General features: G+C 40.7%; 1 protein-coding gene across 1 annotated transcript; it reads left to right on the top strand.

The window, feature by feature from the left end:
* The first annotated feature begins 7,618 nt into the window (after positions 1–7,618).
* Positions 7,619–14,351, top strand: tbx22 (T-box transcription factor 22). The gene is made up of 8 exons (XM_077235594.1): positions 7,619–8,010; positions 8,119–8,278; positions 9,083–9,184; positions 9,411–9,585; positions 9,699–9,866; positions 11,008–11,066; positions 12,528–12,613; positions 13,533–14,351. Exons 1-8 carry the CDS (start codon positions 7,851–7,853, stop codon positions 14,039–14,041), a joined length of 1,419 nt encoding a protein of 472 aa, XP_077091709.1. The 5' UTR covers positions 7,619–7,850; the 3' UTR covers positions 14,042–14,351.
* The last annotated feature ends 976 nt before the right edge of the window (positions 14,352–15,327 follow it).

The following is a 15,327-nucleotide window of genomic DNA, read 5'->3' as shown; positions in this document are numbered from 1 at the left end:
TTAACACATTCAGCCAAAGTGGGCCAGCAATATTTAAACACCGTACAAGAAAATTATCACATTTTAAATGTGAAATGTATTCCCTGTTAATTATAGTAACAAACAAAACAGGAACTGTCACAATAATATTTGTTTAGTGAGCAACATTATAATTTAGAAAACAATATCTTATGCCAGAGGGTTTTCTACCTTTAACCATGAGGGTGTCCTCCTTTGAGGTGTGACTACACCCACCAGTGTCATATTGCATCAACCAAAACTATTTTGTCATTTAAAGAAATAGTGTCTCTTTAATTAAAGACCATTGTAATGCTCTGAAAGTGTTAACCCATTGAGCACAATACAATTAAACTTAAACGGCCCACATTACCTGCATTCACCCTAATACTGTTATTGTGTCACTAAATGTATTTTTAAGAGTTTTAAGATGAGAAAGGAGCTATCTTTATAAATAAACCACAGACACCGTACTTGGCTACACGTCACATCAAAAAGAGATGGGGAGACTGGACTACTCTGGTAACAAACTTGTTCTTGGTCACGATGTGTGAGGCACATTGGCAGTTTTGATTGGGAAAAGTTTGACCTACCAAAGAATGTCTTGACATAATAGTGATTTTCGAATTTTTGAAACTGGTCAATTGGCAAAAGCATGTCTGAGTAAAGCTTTTTTATCCTCATACAGAGATATGTTCTTTCTGTTCAGATGAGTAGGTACTTGCCTTGTTGCCTTATTATCGGATCGACATTTCAAGTTTGTAAGACTGTATACCGTTGCTCATCAGATTTCTGATCTTAATTATTTGATTAATACCCCAGACCGGATAAAGAAGACTAGAGTGTGTCACATAAACATGTTGAAGCCTTATTATGCTCGTAGAGATCATGTTGACGTTTATGTACTTACATACCTCAGTGTAATGACTTCATCATTCTAAATACGGAGTACGATTCATTATTTCCAGACGCTCCTTCTCAAGTCAAGTCAAGTTAAGAAAAGTCACCTACATACTGTATTGTTTCAAAGCAGCTTTACAGTGATAATAGCCGTTCAATATAAGCCCGACCAAGACTCTGCTTTCGCAACAAACTTGCTTATGGTTCCAATAAGCGCCATAATTTTAACAAAACATTATTGTCGTCGCCAATTTTTCTGTGATGTATCTATTCAAAATAACACACGTAAGATGGCATGTCTGTCTTTTAGCAACTACTTTTTTCTTTATTTCCACAAACTGCGCGGCCAAACCATTCCCAACATTCCTAGCACTACTGCTTCGGAATCTCAATAATCTCAAATGCAAAATTGTAAGCATTTAATACATCAGACATCGAAAGAACAACTCCTTATTGGCTCACTCAAGGGTGTAACATCTGCACACTTTAAAAATCACCGATCACAAGATCAGGGCTGATTCTGAGTGTGAAGATGATGCTGAGCTGGAAGTTCTCTTACGAGAGGTACTCTCGTATTGTGTAAGTTGCTTACGCTATGAGTAAAGGGGGTGGCTTAGCGTATAAAAGACAGGCTCGGAAGCTGCATCACTGATTTCATCATCTTCAGCGTAGCTCTCCGCATCGCTGGACTTTGAGAGAAGCCTTTTTCGCCGTCGAATCTAGCGACCAGCAAGCAGAGGAAAGCGCCTGAAGAAGCCGGCCGTCTTCGCCACCTTCAGCCCACCGTGCCTGCTACGCCATCCGGCGTCGAGTATCCTTTGTGCTTGCCTTAACTCTCTCTCTCTAAAAAAGCGCGAGCGTTTTTCTCAAAATGCCTCGTCTTTCCTGCGCCTCGTGCAGAGCCCCGCTCAGTGCAGGAGACCACCACGTGATTTGCGCTCTCTGCCTGGGCCCAGACCACGCAACCCTCGCCCTGGATTCGGGCGGCTGCGAGCATTGTGAAGCCCTTCCGTTGTCGACCCTGCGGGCTCGACTCAAAGCCTTCACCCCGGACGCTGTCACTCCACCCTCTGGACCGCGCAAGAAGAAGCGCCGTGCTCAGAGGATGCCGGAGCCTGAGGCCACAGTGAAGCGCGCGCCGGATTGTATCCCGCCAGCCTCACTCTCTCCTCCTCATCCCCTCCCGGACGTGCAGCTGCCAGCTTCGGCCCTCACTGCCGCCGCCTCAGGGGACGAAGCTGAAGGAGCGTACCCAGATGACAGCTGTTTGTATCCTGGCATCGGACAGCGAGGAGTTGTCGAGCTCTCATCACTCCGCCGCCTCCTCGATCCAGGAATCCAGCAGGACTCGGGCTGGGGTGGACGCCGAATTCATACGCCTCCTTTCAAAGGCCGTCGACCAACTCAGCCTGGATTGGTCACTGCCTAAGGAGCCCGCACTGTGCGCCCAATAGGCTCGACGGCTGTCACCCCCCACCCGTCTCCAGATCTGCGCCATTTCTGCCAGAGCTTCATGATGAGCTTTCTAAGTCGTGGAATGCACCATTCTCGGCGAGGCTCCACTCACATGTCTCCTCGGCGCTCTCCCAAGTGGACGGCGCCACCGAGAAGGGGTACAGAGCTATCCCCCCAGTGGAAGAGGCGGTCGCAGCGCACCTTTGCCTGCCCTCTGCGAGATGGCCCTCAAAGTCTGCCCTCCCGTCTAAAGCCTGCAGGACTACCTCAGCCCTTGTCGGCTGCGCGTTCGCCGCCGCCGGACAAGCTGCTTGCGCCCTCGATGGCTGTGCTGTAGATCCTCCAAGCTGATCTCCTCCGCGAATGGGATGAGAAAAGCAAGGACCCAGCCGCCATCACGGATTTGAGGCAATGGGCAGATGCATGGCCTCGCTCACCATCACAGAGAGGCGCCTCTGGTTGACGCTTGCGGATATGAGGGAGTCAAACGCTCCGCATTTCTCGACTCGACGCTCTCCCCTACTGGTCTCTTCGGCCCAGTGGTGAACGGGATCGTCGACCGCTTCTCCGAAGTACAGAAGACCTCGCAGGCCACGAACCTTTTCCTGCCTCGACGCTCTAGCTCCTCTGCAAGCCACCCACGTGAGCTGCCTGCACGACACGCTAGTCAGCGCCCAGCTCAGCCCCAGCCTCCGCAGCGTCGACAGGGCGGCCGCCCTAGATCACGCTCATCTCCCCCCCGGGGACCCCGGCGCCCAAGATTGCGCTGAAGCCCGAGCAGGCAATGTCCTCCTAGCGACACCAGAGAGGAAAAGACAGCTGGGTATCGCCGCGGCCGGACCACCGTCAGAATATCTCGTCCTGTCAGTCCCCTCAGAGAAGGCTACTGAAGACACACATTTAGCAGCCAACGAGTCGGCAACACTCGCCTGCTCGCTTTTACGGCGACCCAGAGAAATCTCAGAAAGAGTACAAATTCTGGTTATCCGGCTCACGCCGATGGTGTTTTAAGTGTAGAAAAAGTGCCCACAAGTCAGTGCTCACCCCTACATATAAGCACGATGCCCCACGTGTCTCACACACTCACAGAGGCCACTCTCATAAAGGTGGCACACGCCGCTCGAGTGCTAAATTTAGAGAATGTGCCCACAAATCTGTGCTCACACCTACTCGCTGCCCGCTCTATTACAGGGCAACAGCCTCACAGCGGCCAAGTTATGAATGTAAGTCACGTGCCCGCTCACGAGCGCTCACGCTTACTGACAAACACTTCGCCCCAGGCTCCACTCGCACCAAATATCGTCACAAAATGTTCCCCATTCCCAGTAATCGGGTCGTCTCAAGTGACACAGACAGTCACAGCTGTCAGCGAGCCGCCGTTCCCAAGATCCGAGGGGAACGGCTTTCATCCTTAAGCCAAGACATGGTTATGTCCCTAAAGTGTTGGGCAGCCCCTTCAGAGCGCAGGTCATTTCTCTTTCGGCTCTGCCAGAATCTGATAGTGCGGGTGATATTAATCTCCTCTGCCCCGTCAGGGCGCTGAGGGCTTACATTACGCGCTCCCCCTCTTTCAGGTGTTCGGAACAGCTCTGTTTGGTGTCTCGTTTGGTGGGCGCACCAAGGGTCTCGCCGCCTCGAAACAGAGCCTGTCCAGATGGATAGTGGATGCTATCGCATCCGCTTATGAGTCTAAAGGTCTGCAATGCCCCTTGGGCGTCAGAGCGCATTCCACCAGAGGCGTGTCCTCGTCGTGGGCTTGGTCCAGCGGAATTTCCATTCAAGACATTTGTGAGGCGGCAGGCTGAGTCTCTCCGTCCACATTTGTTCGATTTTATAACCTGGAAGTTCCCGCCTTGCAGGCTAGACTTTTGTCAGTGTGAGCGGTCTGTATATCCTGCCCAGATTATCATGCACAGACTACTTTTACGTGACGTTTGCTCTCCTGGTTGATTTGCACTATATGGTGAATAGTTATATGGACCGGCGACGCCGCTCTGTATACCCTGTATGTGCTTATAACATGTGCTGGGCCGCATTGCTGGCCACCTGTTTCCCACTTATCTATGTTCCCCGGGAATCCCTGGGACTCATGAAGTGGAGGCTGGGCGCGCACAGCGTTGACAATGGGTTCCCGTAGCGTAAGCAACTTACGCAATACGAGAAAATCTCTCGTAAGAGAACGTACTCGGTTACTTACGTAAACTCGGTTCTCTCTAGAGGAATGAGTATTGCGTAACCCGGCCGTGCAGGCACCACAAGCGATTTCCGCTTCAGCTGATGAAACCAGTGATGCAGCTTCCGAGCCTGTCTTTTATACGCTAAGCCACCCCCATTTTGGAGGGCTATGACGTGTAGAGGGCGTGACATCATGCGCGAGGCTCAGTGGTAGGCTGCAGCAGTTGCCGCACGGCAGCCAATGAGCACGCAAGATGGCCTTAGGTCTGCAGGCTGCTGCACTGCGTTGACAATAAATGCAAAATTAAGGATAATATTTGGCTTCAATATCTCGAGAAAAGATGACTTTACCCGTAGCTTAAGCAACTTACGCAATACTCGTTCACTCTTCTAGAGAGAACCGAGGTTACATAAGTAACCGAGTACATTTTCAAAGGACCCCTAAGTTTGTGCCAGGCTGCGGTCTTGTCTTTCCAATCACCACTGGTTCTTTCTCATCAAGACAACATCAGCAATGATTCAACAAAGATTGTTTTGGCTGTACAGCAGCTCTAGAAGAAAGTCATTGTCCAGCTTAAGTAAGTTTTTTATTGATTAATTTCCGTTGTAAAAAAAAATATTAGTTATTAATTTAGAATTAATATTGATTGTCGCTTACATGACACTGTTTTCAACTGAAACCAGAAAACTTTTAATGCATTCTGGTGGCCTGAGAATAGAATAGGTTTCAAAGTGCAAGTTTTTGAAAACGATACCGTTATTATCTCTGTGTAAACTTCAAAAATGTGAATCTGTGATAACGGTGATGGCGTGCACATGCGTATTAGTGTGTTTAGTCTATAGGCATGCACGTTTGAATGTGTATGTGCGTGGGCGCTTAGTCTTTCTTTTTTACAGAAATTGACATTAGTGACATTGCCAATTACTTTCCTGGCACACGTAATACAGTGTTTTAGTTGGTTCCACGGATCCGTGTAAATGGGAATAATAATTTTTTCGTTCAAATTTGATGTCAGAGAAATATGTTGTTGAATGTAGTTGAACAAACTCAGGGTTGCAGGATTAGTTTTGAGTTGACAAAACCAAACCAATCCAACCAGGCTTTCTTGGTACCAGGATGCTGATCATCAACTTTCTCTGTCAACTCAGGCTTTGATCCTGAGTTTATGAGTTTAGGTGTGACATCAGTAGCGAACAGCCAATCACATGTTGAGAAAAAGTGAAAATAAGATTAATTTCTCTCGAGAATAGCAGGGCTATTCACTTCTCTCTTCTGCAGGATATTACAAGATAGAAAAATATTAAGAATTTAAACAAATTTTCACAGCAAGAAGAACTGTGTAACGGGGCGTTAACGGGTCTCCTGCTCTGACTGCTACGGCCGGCCAATGAGACCATTGTCAACAGAACTTAGTCCACCAGAGGCCTGTACCATGAGGGTAGTTGAACAAACTCAGGGTTACAGGATTAGTTTAGAGTTGACAAAACCAAACCAATCCAACCAGGCTTTGTTGGTACCATGATGCTGATCATCAACTTTCTCTGTCAACCCAGGCTTTGATCCTGAGTTTAGGAGTTTAAGTGTGACATCAGTAGTGAACAGCCAATCACATGTTGAGAAAGAGTGAAACTGAGATTAATTTCTCGCGAGAGAAGCAGCGCAATTCACTTATTAAATAGAATTATTAAAATAATAAGAATGTAAACAAATTTACACAGCAAGAAGTAAACAGCTGTCTATGGAAGAGGACAACTAAAAGAAAAAGTCTCGCTACTGTATATCAGTGCAAGTAAAAGTTGTGAAGTTATTTTATACAGCTGATAAAGGTATAGAGAGAATTGAACATTTAAGCTCACATGTAGTCATTTTTATAGCTTCATCTATTGATGCTAAAGCGTATATATATTACCTTTACATATTTATTCATTTAAACTGCGTAATAATAATTGATGAACTAAAATTGTACATGTGTGATTGATAAAGGGTATAATAATTACATAAATAATATCTAAATCATACACATTTATTATTCTAAATAAGCATCACTAAAAACCTGACGATTTTGTCTTTAAAAATCATTTGCTATGTAGTGACCTTTAATTTGGAGTAGAAACAGGTGGAGTGACTTTATCGCAGACGACATGTGTCACTTTGCTCACAGCTGATTGGTCCAAGTTCAGTTTGCAACCTCTTAACTAGAACATAACCTGCCCCGGACCAGGTTAGCCGTGGAACATAAGTTACTATGGCGATATACACTGCTAAAAGCCAAACCACTTTCATGGTCCCTAAAACCCAGGGTTGACGCAAACTAAACTGAAACATAGCTGGCTAGGCACCTAAACCGGCTTCATGGTATAGGCCCCTGTTCTTCCCTTTATAAAGCTTTGTTTTTATTAGTGTGGAGAGTGAGTTTTCCATCGGCTGTTTTTGTTTGATTTTCGGTTTTATTTGGTCTTAGTTTAAGTTGTTTTTATTATTTGTTTTTCACACTAACACTCATGCAGTTATAGACACAGATGGCCATGTTGTTTTTTGTTTTACAGATTATTTTATATATGTTAATGAAAGTTTAATTTATGCAACTGCTCAGATTTCACTGTGTCCTCCTTTCCTTTGTCATTGAGCTGGTTGTGCATATTTAATCTGTATTCCTTTTCAGTTACTTTTTTTTTTTAAATAGTTTTTTGGGACTTTTAATTATTCTTTATCCTCTGTCTATTTCTTTACAGCACTTTGCATGATAAATTGTTTAAATTGTGAGCTATAAACAACACTGTCATAATATGACATAGCCATCCATAAAATGCTATGGTTGTTGAATATGCCAGGTATTCACATTCTTGCTGCAGGGAGAAAAAATGCATTGGCTTATGCATCATCATCCTGCACATGCTAAACATATCTTAATATGTTATAATTAAAAAGTAATGCACACTGTTCTTAGGAGGGGCATTTTATATCCACACAGATTGGAGATTTGCATGACATCTTAAAACAAAAACAAGTTCTGTTGCTTATCGTAGCCTACTGCGACTGGGAGTTACTTAAGTCCTCCTCTGAGATCCTATTGGTGCCTGTAAATTTGAGAACAAGAGCATCTCTATTCCCATAGGCAAATGAAGAGTTGGACTGTTTAGTCTTAAAAGGATGAGAAATAAAAAGGTGAAAGTGAACACGAACGTGCATAGAGGACAGCGAACAAGAGAGAGGAGAGAATGATGAAAGAGAGAGGAGAGAATGATGTGATCTATCGATAACTAACGATGCTGCTAACAGACTGCCGCTGAAAGACTCTCGTGGCATTTGAGCGCTTGTCAGAATGCAGGGAATCAGCACGCGCGCTCACGCGATTTCTGTGGATGCTTCAGGAAAAAGTTGCAAGAAGATGAAGGTGGAAAATATGAAGAATGAGAAATTACAGTATGTCTTGGAATATGACAGAGATAGTACACCGAGAGTAACTTTCATCGACCCACAGGGTTAGTGGATCATTTGTGAAGGAGGGGGAAACATTTTAGCATTGTTTGACAGTTGCTTTACTTATTTGTATTACCATTTGTGTAATCTTGTTTTGATTACTTGTGAAGATCAGCGAAACAACAGGAAGAAAAAAAGTGTGAAGCTAAGAAAACCTGCAGGGACCGAATCTGAAGCTGCGAGAGAAGTTCGGGTAGATCTTCAAGGATCTGAACTGTGGAAGAAATTTCACGAGATCGGCACAGAGATGATCATCACAAAAGTTGGGAGGTAAATGGCAATATAGGCCCATTATAGTTCTAAAAATCAATTACAGTTTAACCTGGCAGCAAATCAGTATATTACAGCGCAGCGACAGCTGGCCCATTTCCCAGCAAAATGAGCTTGTGACCATTGACCAATTAGAACCAAACAGGTAGTTTCACCCTGGTTTTAATGTTAGGTTTTGGTCCTATAAGGGTCACACACCTTTAAAAAAGGCAAGTAAAACATTCAACTTTGAAATCTTGAGAGTGTGTAGGGCTAAGTGGTTAGCGTTCTCTCGCAAAATGTTTGCGTTCCCCCGAGAAACTTTGCGTTCTCTCGCCAAAACTTTTGTTTTCGAGTGAACACAGTTTATCGGGGGAATGCAAACATTGAGCGAATGCAATGCAAAGCGAATGCAAAGTTTCTCGGTTTAATGCAAAACTTTTGCGAGAGAAACTCAAAAGCATTTCCAAATAATTTTAATACCATTTCATTTTTCTTAACCATGTCCCATTAGGGGGTCCGTACTTGTCTTTTGATGGCCAATGACTGGATAAGCTCATAGTCTGAAGCTAAAAATTAAAAAAATTGTGCCCTTCATTCACCACGTGATTTTATGTGAAATCTGTCAACTCCTTACCAAACAAATCTACACTGGCTCCATTTATCCAGAATGCAAATTGGCAAAAGTTGTGTAGTTTGTGTAGCCTTTATTTTGACCTCTTTGCAAACTGTATTAGACTATTCAATATTTGTATCTGTAACTAGCCAAGTAGCTGTAATGATTTTATAATGTCAGTGTTGATTGTGTATCTGTAATCTACTCAGGAGAATGTTCCCATCTGTCCGTGTCAATGTGCACAATCTGGATCCCTTGCAGCAATACTCCATTGCCATGGACATCATGCCTGTGGACTCAAAAAGATACAGGTATACTGTGGTCTGTCCTGTAGTCTGAAATGATTCATTAAAAAAACAAAAATAGCATAAATGAAAATGACGTGAAGGGGAAAAGATTGATACAGATGATATAGATAAGGTGTATCCTGAATTATTTAATTATATACACTTGCTGCAGATGATTAAATCATGTATTGATTAGAAGGAATACTACTTAAAAATAAATCCAAGATATTGTTTTTATCTTCTATGTTAGGTATGTGTACCACAGCTCTCAGTGGATGGCTGCTGGAAACACAGATCAATCATGCCTCTCCCCTCATCTGTATGTCCACCCGGACTCACCGTGTTCAGGAGAGAACTGGATGAGACAGGGGATTAGCTTTGATCGTGTCAAACTCACCAACAATGAGATGGATGACAAAGGCCATGTGAGTTCCCTTTCTTTCGCATGACTAGCCTAACTCTACACTACAACATAAATCAATTGACAATTTTGCTTAAATATAAATACAAAATGTGTTTATTGTCATTTGAAATTCAGATAATCCTGAAGTCCATGCACAAGTACAAGCCACGCATACACGTTATTCTGCATAGTCCTCTTGAATGCGTGTCCCAGACTCTACTATCACTGCCAGCGGAGGGTGTGTACACCTTCACCTTTCCTGAGACTCAGTTCACCACTGTCACAGCCTACCAAAACCAACAGGTAACTTATCTCAACAGTTCTCTGTTATATCTTGGATTAATATAAATTAAGAGCAGAACGTGGACATGTTTAGCTTCACATGGTTCTGCATTTATGTAGGAAAGTCAAGTCCAAAAGTCTGGGATTACACTGAAATTTGAGTTATTTGTTTTTTTCAGGATTCTTTGATGTATAAAAAGTCGATATAGTTATAAATATAACTTTTTGTAATATTTCTTAATTTCATAAATGTCTTTACTGTCTTTTTTGAAAAAAATAATAATCTGCCTTTGCTAAATAAAAGTATTAATTTCTTTCTTTTTTCTTTTTTAAATTTTACTTACCCCAAACTTTTGAATGGTAGTATATCATGATTTCAATAAATAAATAAATAAATTAAGCCGTTAAAACTGTTTTCAACATTGATAACAATAAGAAATGATCTTAGAATGATTTCTTAAAGATCATGTGACTTCTGAAGACTCAAGTAATGGCTGCAGAAAATTCAGCTTTGCCATCAAATGAATAACAGAAACCAGTTCATTCAAATTGTTGTAATATTTCTAATATAGCTTGTGCAGTTTTAGATTTTAATCAAAACAGTATGTATGTTTATTAACCTGTTTTACTTGTGGGGACTGTTTAATGTAGTTGATTTAAAGTTTTACTATCCTCGTGGGTGCATTAGGTTAAACACATATAGCAAAAACCTCACCCATATTATAATTAGAATGATACCAATAATTAATTGCTACAAACACAAGTTCTATGCTTTCCTTTGCATTCTTTTACACGTTCCATTCTACAAATACTAAAAACCCTGGAAGCTGTAATGCTATGTAAAATCATTCTGATTGAAGCACATTATATTAAAACAAAATTGTCCCAGATGCTCCTGTAAATCAGCAGGATAGTAGACCTGAAATTACACAGAAGCATTTGGGAGTTATTTACACACTTTGTTCTAAAACCAAGAAACCACAGGACAGACTGACAACCTTTCTTCAAGGTCTTGTCATAAAAGTATTGTATTATTTATATTTCAGTGACTGATTTCAATTGGGTTTACATGTTAAGCACTGTAAAATTAATAGTCTATAAATATATATAAAACTTTTTTGCCAAAGTGACTGATTGTGTTTTTTTTTTGGTACCTTTTAAGATAACAAAACTGAAGATTGACAGGAATCCTTTTGCCAAGGGCTTCAGGGAACGAAATGGGTAATGGATGTTATTATTTGTATAAACTATTGATATCACATACAGTGCACAGTTTAAATGAGTACAACCCCCTTTGAAAATCAAGATTTTTATCCATTTTGTCAATGAAAATGAGACCAATTTGCTGCATTTTCATAAAACATTTTTTTTATACATGAATTTTTATCAACATAACAGTGTGGTAACCTAACATATTTAGCATAAGAAAAAAAGATTTTTAAGAACAGCACCAATTCTTCTAGACATTGAATGAACAAGTTGACTAAATACAGCTACATCTATCTTTCTCCATTCTTGAAGAATTAATTCTTTCAGATCCTGGATGCTGGAGGGATTCAACTTGTCTTTTCAGATTTTCCAACAAGTGTTCCATTAAGAGTTATGGAATACAATGAAATATGTGTGCAAATCTGGTCAGGTTCAGGAAAATAAAATAAAGGTTCAGGTCTTGTGACATGCTTGGCCACTGAATCACTTTTACCCTGTTCTTCCTCAGAAATGAACCGGTGACTTTAAATGTATGTGTTGGGTCTTATAGTGTTGAAAGAGTGCCCGGTGACCTTGAGCACAGAGTGATGGTAGCATCTTCTCTTTCAGTATTTCACAGTACATCTTTAAATTCATGATGCCATCTATGAAATGCAACTCCCCGACTCCTGCAGCACTCATTCAACCCCACACACACGCTTTACTGTTGGTACCATGCATTTTTTATTGGACTCCTTTACCTTTGCGACACCATACAGTTTGGAACCCAACTGTGCTGAACTTTCATGGCGATTTTCTTCAACTTCTCTCATTACAAAACGCTGTTGACAAGGTGAACACTTATGGCCTGGATGTCTCGGCGAGCTTCCCACAAGTCTTTTTTGGGTCACTTTTGCGACAGTATTCAAACTTATTAGCAATGCTTTACTAATTTTCTTATTTCTTATTCTTTTTTGTGCAAAGAATTTATTTTCTTTCTCAAGTCTTGTGACATATCTTTTCCATGTGGTGCGTTAAAAACTCTTAATTGTCAATTGTTCTGTGGCCACCTGTGTGAGGATTGATTAGATGCATCTACTGGTGAATTCCTGTTAATGACAATTTTATTTTATGTTTTCTCCTAACGCATTCATTGCGGTGCACTCATTTTTGCTTGTGATCTTCAATTATTTTGTTAGAATAGTTCCAATTTTGGCTTTGGTATTGACTAATCTAGTTTAAAACCAATAAACTAGATTTTCACAAATATTTCATTGTATAGAATCCCATAGTAAAGCGAGATGGATGTTTTTCTGAGAAATCTGTCAGGGTGTACTCGTTTATGCTGTGCACTGTATATTTGCAAATCTATTTATTACTTTGAGTTTATTACATTAGCAGAATCATCTAAAATAAAGACATTATAATAGCGGTATTTTATGATTTTCAGATATCTGAATTCTCACCCTCTCATTCTTCTACAATGCATTTCAGGACCATGGTGGGTGGGATTCTGGAGTCGTACTCATGGCACAGTCCCGTTAACCTTGATTTCAAATCTTTTGCTATGGAGCTACAAGGTTAGCATTTATAATTCAGAATATTTCATTATTTTATTTCAGTTTAAATGTTTTTTTCCCAGTAATTGTGACAAGTTTTAATAGCTAAAATGTTAATTACCAAGTGGTTCAATCAAGAGCCATCATATATATATATATATATATATATATATATATATATATACACTACTGTGCAAAAGTCTTAGGCACTTCACTAAATAAAATAGTTTTAAGACAGTTATTTATATATTTTGCTGTAGTGTGTCAGTAGGAAATATCAGTTTACATATCCAAACATTTCTTTTGCCATTATTTGTAATAATCCAGTGAGATTTTTGTATGCAGAAGGAGTCTGACAACAACTGAACTCACCATCATCGACTCGATCTGGGATTACATGAAGAAACTGAAAAAACTGAGACAGACTAAATCCAGAAGAACTTCGGCAACGTCTCCAAAACGCTTGAAGAAACCTTCCTGCAAAGCTATAGCACTGTGAAAAGTTTTAGACATTTGTGTAAAAATGCTGTAAAGTGAGCATGCTTTCAAAAATAATGTCATAAATAGATTTTTATTTATCAATAACTTCTATTAACTAAATCACATCAATATTTAGTGCTACCACCCTTTTTGTTTAAAATCACTTCTGCACATAGTTTTTCAGGTAGCTTTGCAGGTTGGTTTCTTCAAGCATCTCTGAGACGTTCCTGCAGTTCTTTTGGATTTAGTGTTTTTCGGGGTTTTTTCTATTTCTTATTTAATCCCAGATGGACTCGATGATGGTGAATTCAAATCTCTGTGTGGATTATTAGAATTAAAATTCTCACTGGATTATTTCAATTAATGGCAAACATAATATTTAGAAATGTAAACTGATATTTCATACTGACACACTACAACTAAATAATTTTTATTTATTTTATTTATTTTGTTCATGCAGGCAGATGTTATGGACCTTCAGCGAGCTTCGACATCACCTCATCAATGGCATCCTTCCTGCCCAGCTCCTTTGCTCAAGCAGCCCATCCCATCACATTCACAAGCCCTCAATGCTGCAAGATACTCCCTTCAAACAGTTGTCAAACATACAGGGCCTACTGCAACATTTGCCTGGGCAAACTCAGTAGTTACATTGGGTTGCGACCCGTGTTAGACCTCCCCTTCATGACTAATAAAAAGAAAGGAGATATCTTTAGGAGTCACTGGCTCAATGAATCAACCACCACAAGTACTTCTGTGCGATCTATCCCTAACATTTCAGCTGGATGGACCTCTGGACACTATCAAGCTGAAAATGACAATATGGCATCAGCCTTTGTGTCACCATACAGCTACAGTTTCCCCATGTGGCGCCACTTCTCTTCTGTTGCTCATCATCTAAAACTGGCTCATGGTGATAGCCCTGTTTACCAAATTCCCATGATTTCCTCAAACTGTTATTGTTCCTGACGAACGCATTCGACCACATGAGCGTTTACAATATGAAAGCAATCCGGTCAAATGCATTTTCGACTACTTCTGGAAGTGGTCAAAAGTGCACAAACATTTTAAACCCCATTTACACATGTATTTACCATCGTCTACGTGTGATCCGATCGACTAAAATGCATCTTAATACCAGGTGTAAACAGGGCCCTAGAGAGAGCCAGTGCAGCATGATCTCTTGAGCACACGTAAATGTATTTGCATTTGCATTTTCACAGACACTAAAATATTGATAGCATTTGAAAAATTTATAATTTTTGTATTAACAACTTTAACGAGGTACAAGTTTATGAATCCAGACACTTTGTATCAGGTTTAACTACTACTGTATGTACTTACATAAGACAATATTGTACAATGTACTTATTGTGTTGATGTATTGCAAAACACTTGTGGTGCTATTGAGGTGGGATACCCCTTTAAACGAGCAATGTTTTAGTCCTTCATGTTCATTAAGGTCTCAAAATTCTGGCCAGTTGATGTCCAAGTCAACTGTGGGTGGTAGTTTTTTTTTATAATAAAACAAATTATTAAATAAAATAAATAAACTGTGGGTGGTAATTCCTTTTTCTGTTTAGCTCTCAGACTCTTGAACTGTCTTTCTAGCATTGTTCAGGAGGCAGACACACACTGTCAGTTTAAATCTAGATTAAAGAGCCATCGTTTTGTAGCCCTCCCTGTAATCAGGTGTGCTGGACTTAAGCTCTTTAGGGTGGAGCACCTTGTTCACTAACTTGTGTCTCTCGACTATAATTAATGTCCAACTCTGTTTCTACTGTGTGAAAAATATTAAAAATGGTGTCATACTCTCAGAAAACGGTAGTTGCAATAATTACATGAGGCATGAAATACAACAAAACAGTCTTTAATCAATAAATCCAACAGGAACAGGGAATCTCAGGAGTAATAATACACAACCATGCCAAACGCAAACCAGATCAAACACAGAACCAAGGTAACTTAGAGCTTAAATACACAGAGTGAGCTACAGTTAATGAACAGAAACAAGAGTGTGACTAATCAGAAACCATGGAAACTAAAAATGACCGGGAACACGGAAAAATTAAACCAAACTTGTAACATATACCGGTACACAGTAATCCAAAATGATTTATTTATAGAAGAAATTATAATATAGAATATGAATAGCATCATTCTATTGCTATTGGCGAATCTAGGTAGAAACCAGGCTACACCAGGGGGCCAGTTCTCCTCTAAATATATTGTCAGTAATTGAGTAGATATGCCAC

Source organism: Siphateles boraxobius, unplaced genomic scaffold (genome assembly GCF_051911475.1).
Source record: "Siphateles boraxobius isolate OS27281-9 unplaced genomic scaffold, OSU_SipBor_1 2, whole genome shotgun sequence".
Classification (NCBI taxonomy): domain Eukaryota; kingdom Metazoa; phylum Chordata; class Actinopteri; order Cypriniformes; family Leuciscidae; genus Siphateles; species Siphateles boraxobius.
Note: the sequence above shows the minus strand (reverse complement) of the source record. Positions and strands in the feature narration are given on the sequence as shown.

Coding starts and splice junctions, on each gene's coding strand:
- tbx22 (XM_077235594.1), top strand. CDS start 7,851: ATGCAGGGAATCAGCACGCGCGCTCACGCGATTTCTGTGGATGCTTCA. Junction 9,185..9,410: donor GTGGACTCAAAAAGATACAG/GTATACTGTGGT, acceptor CTTCTATGTTAG/GTATGTGTACCACAGCTCTC. Junction 9,586..9,698: donor AGATGGATGACAAAGGCCAT/GTGAGTTCCCTT, acceptor TTTGAAATTCAG/ATAATCCTGAAGTCCATGCA.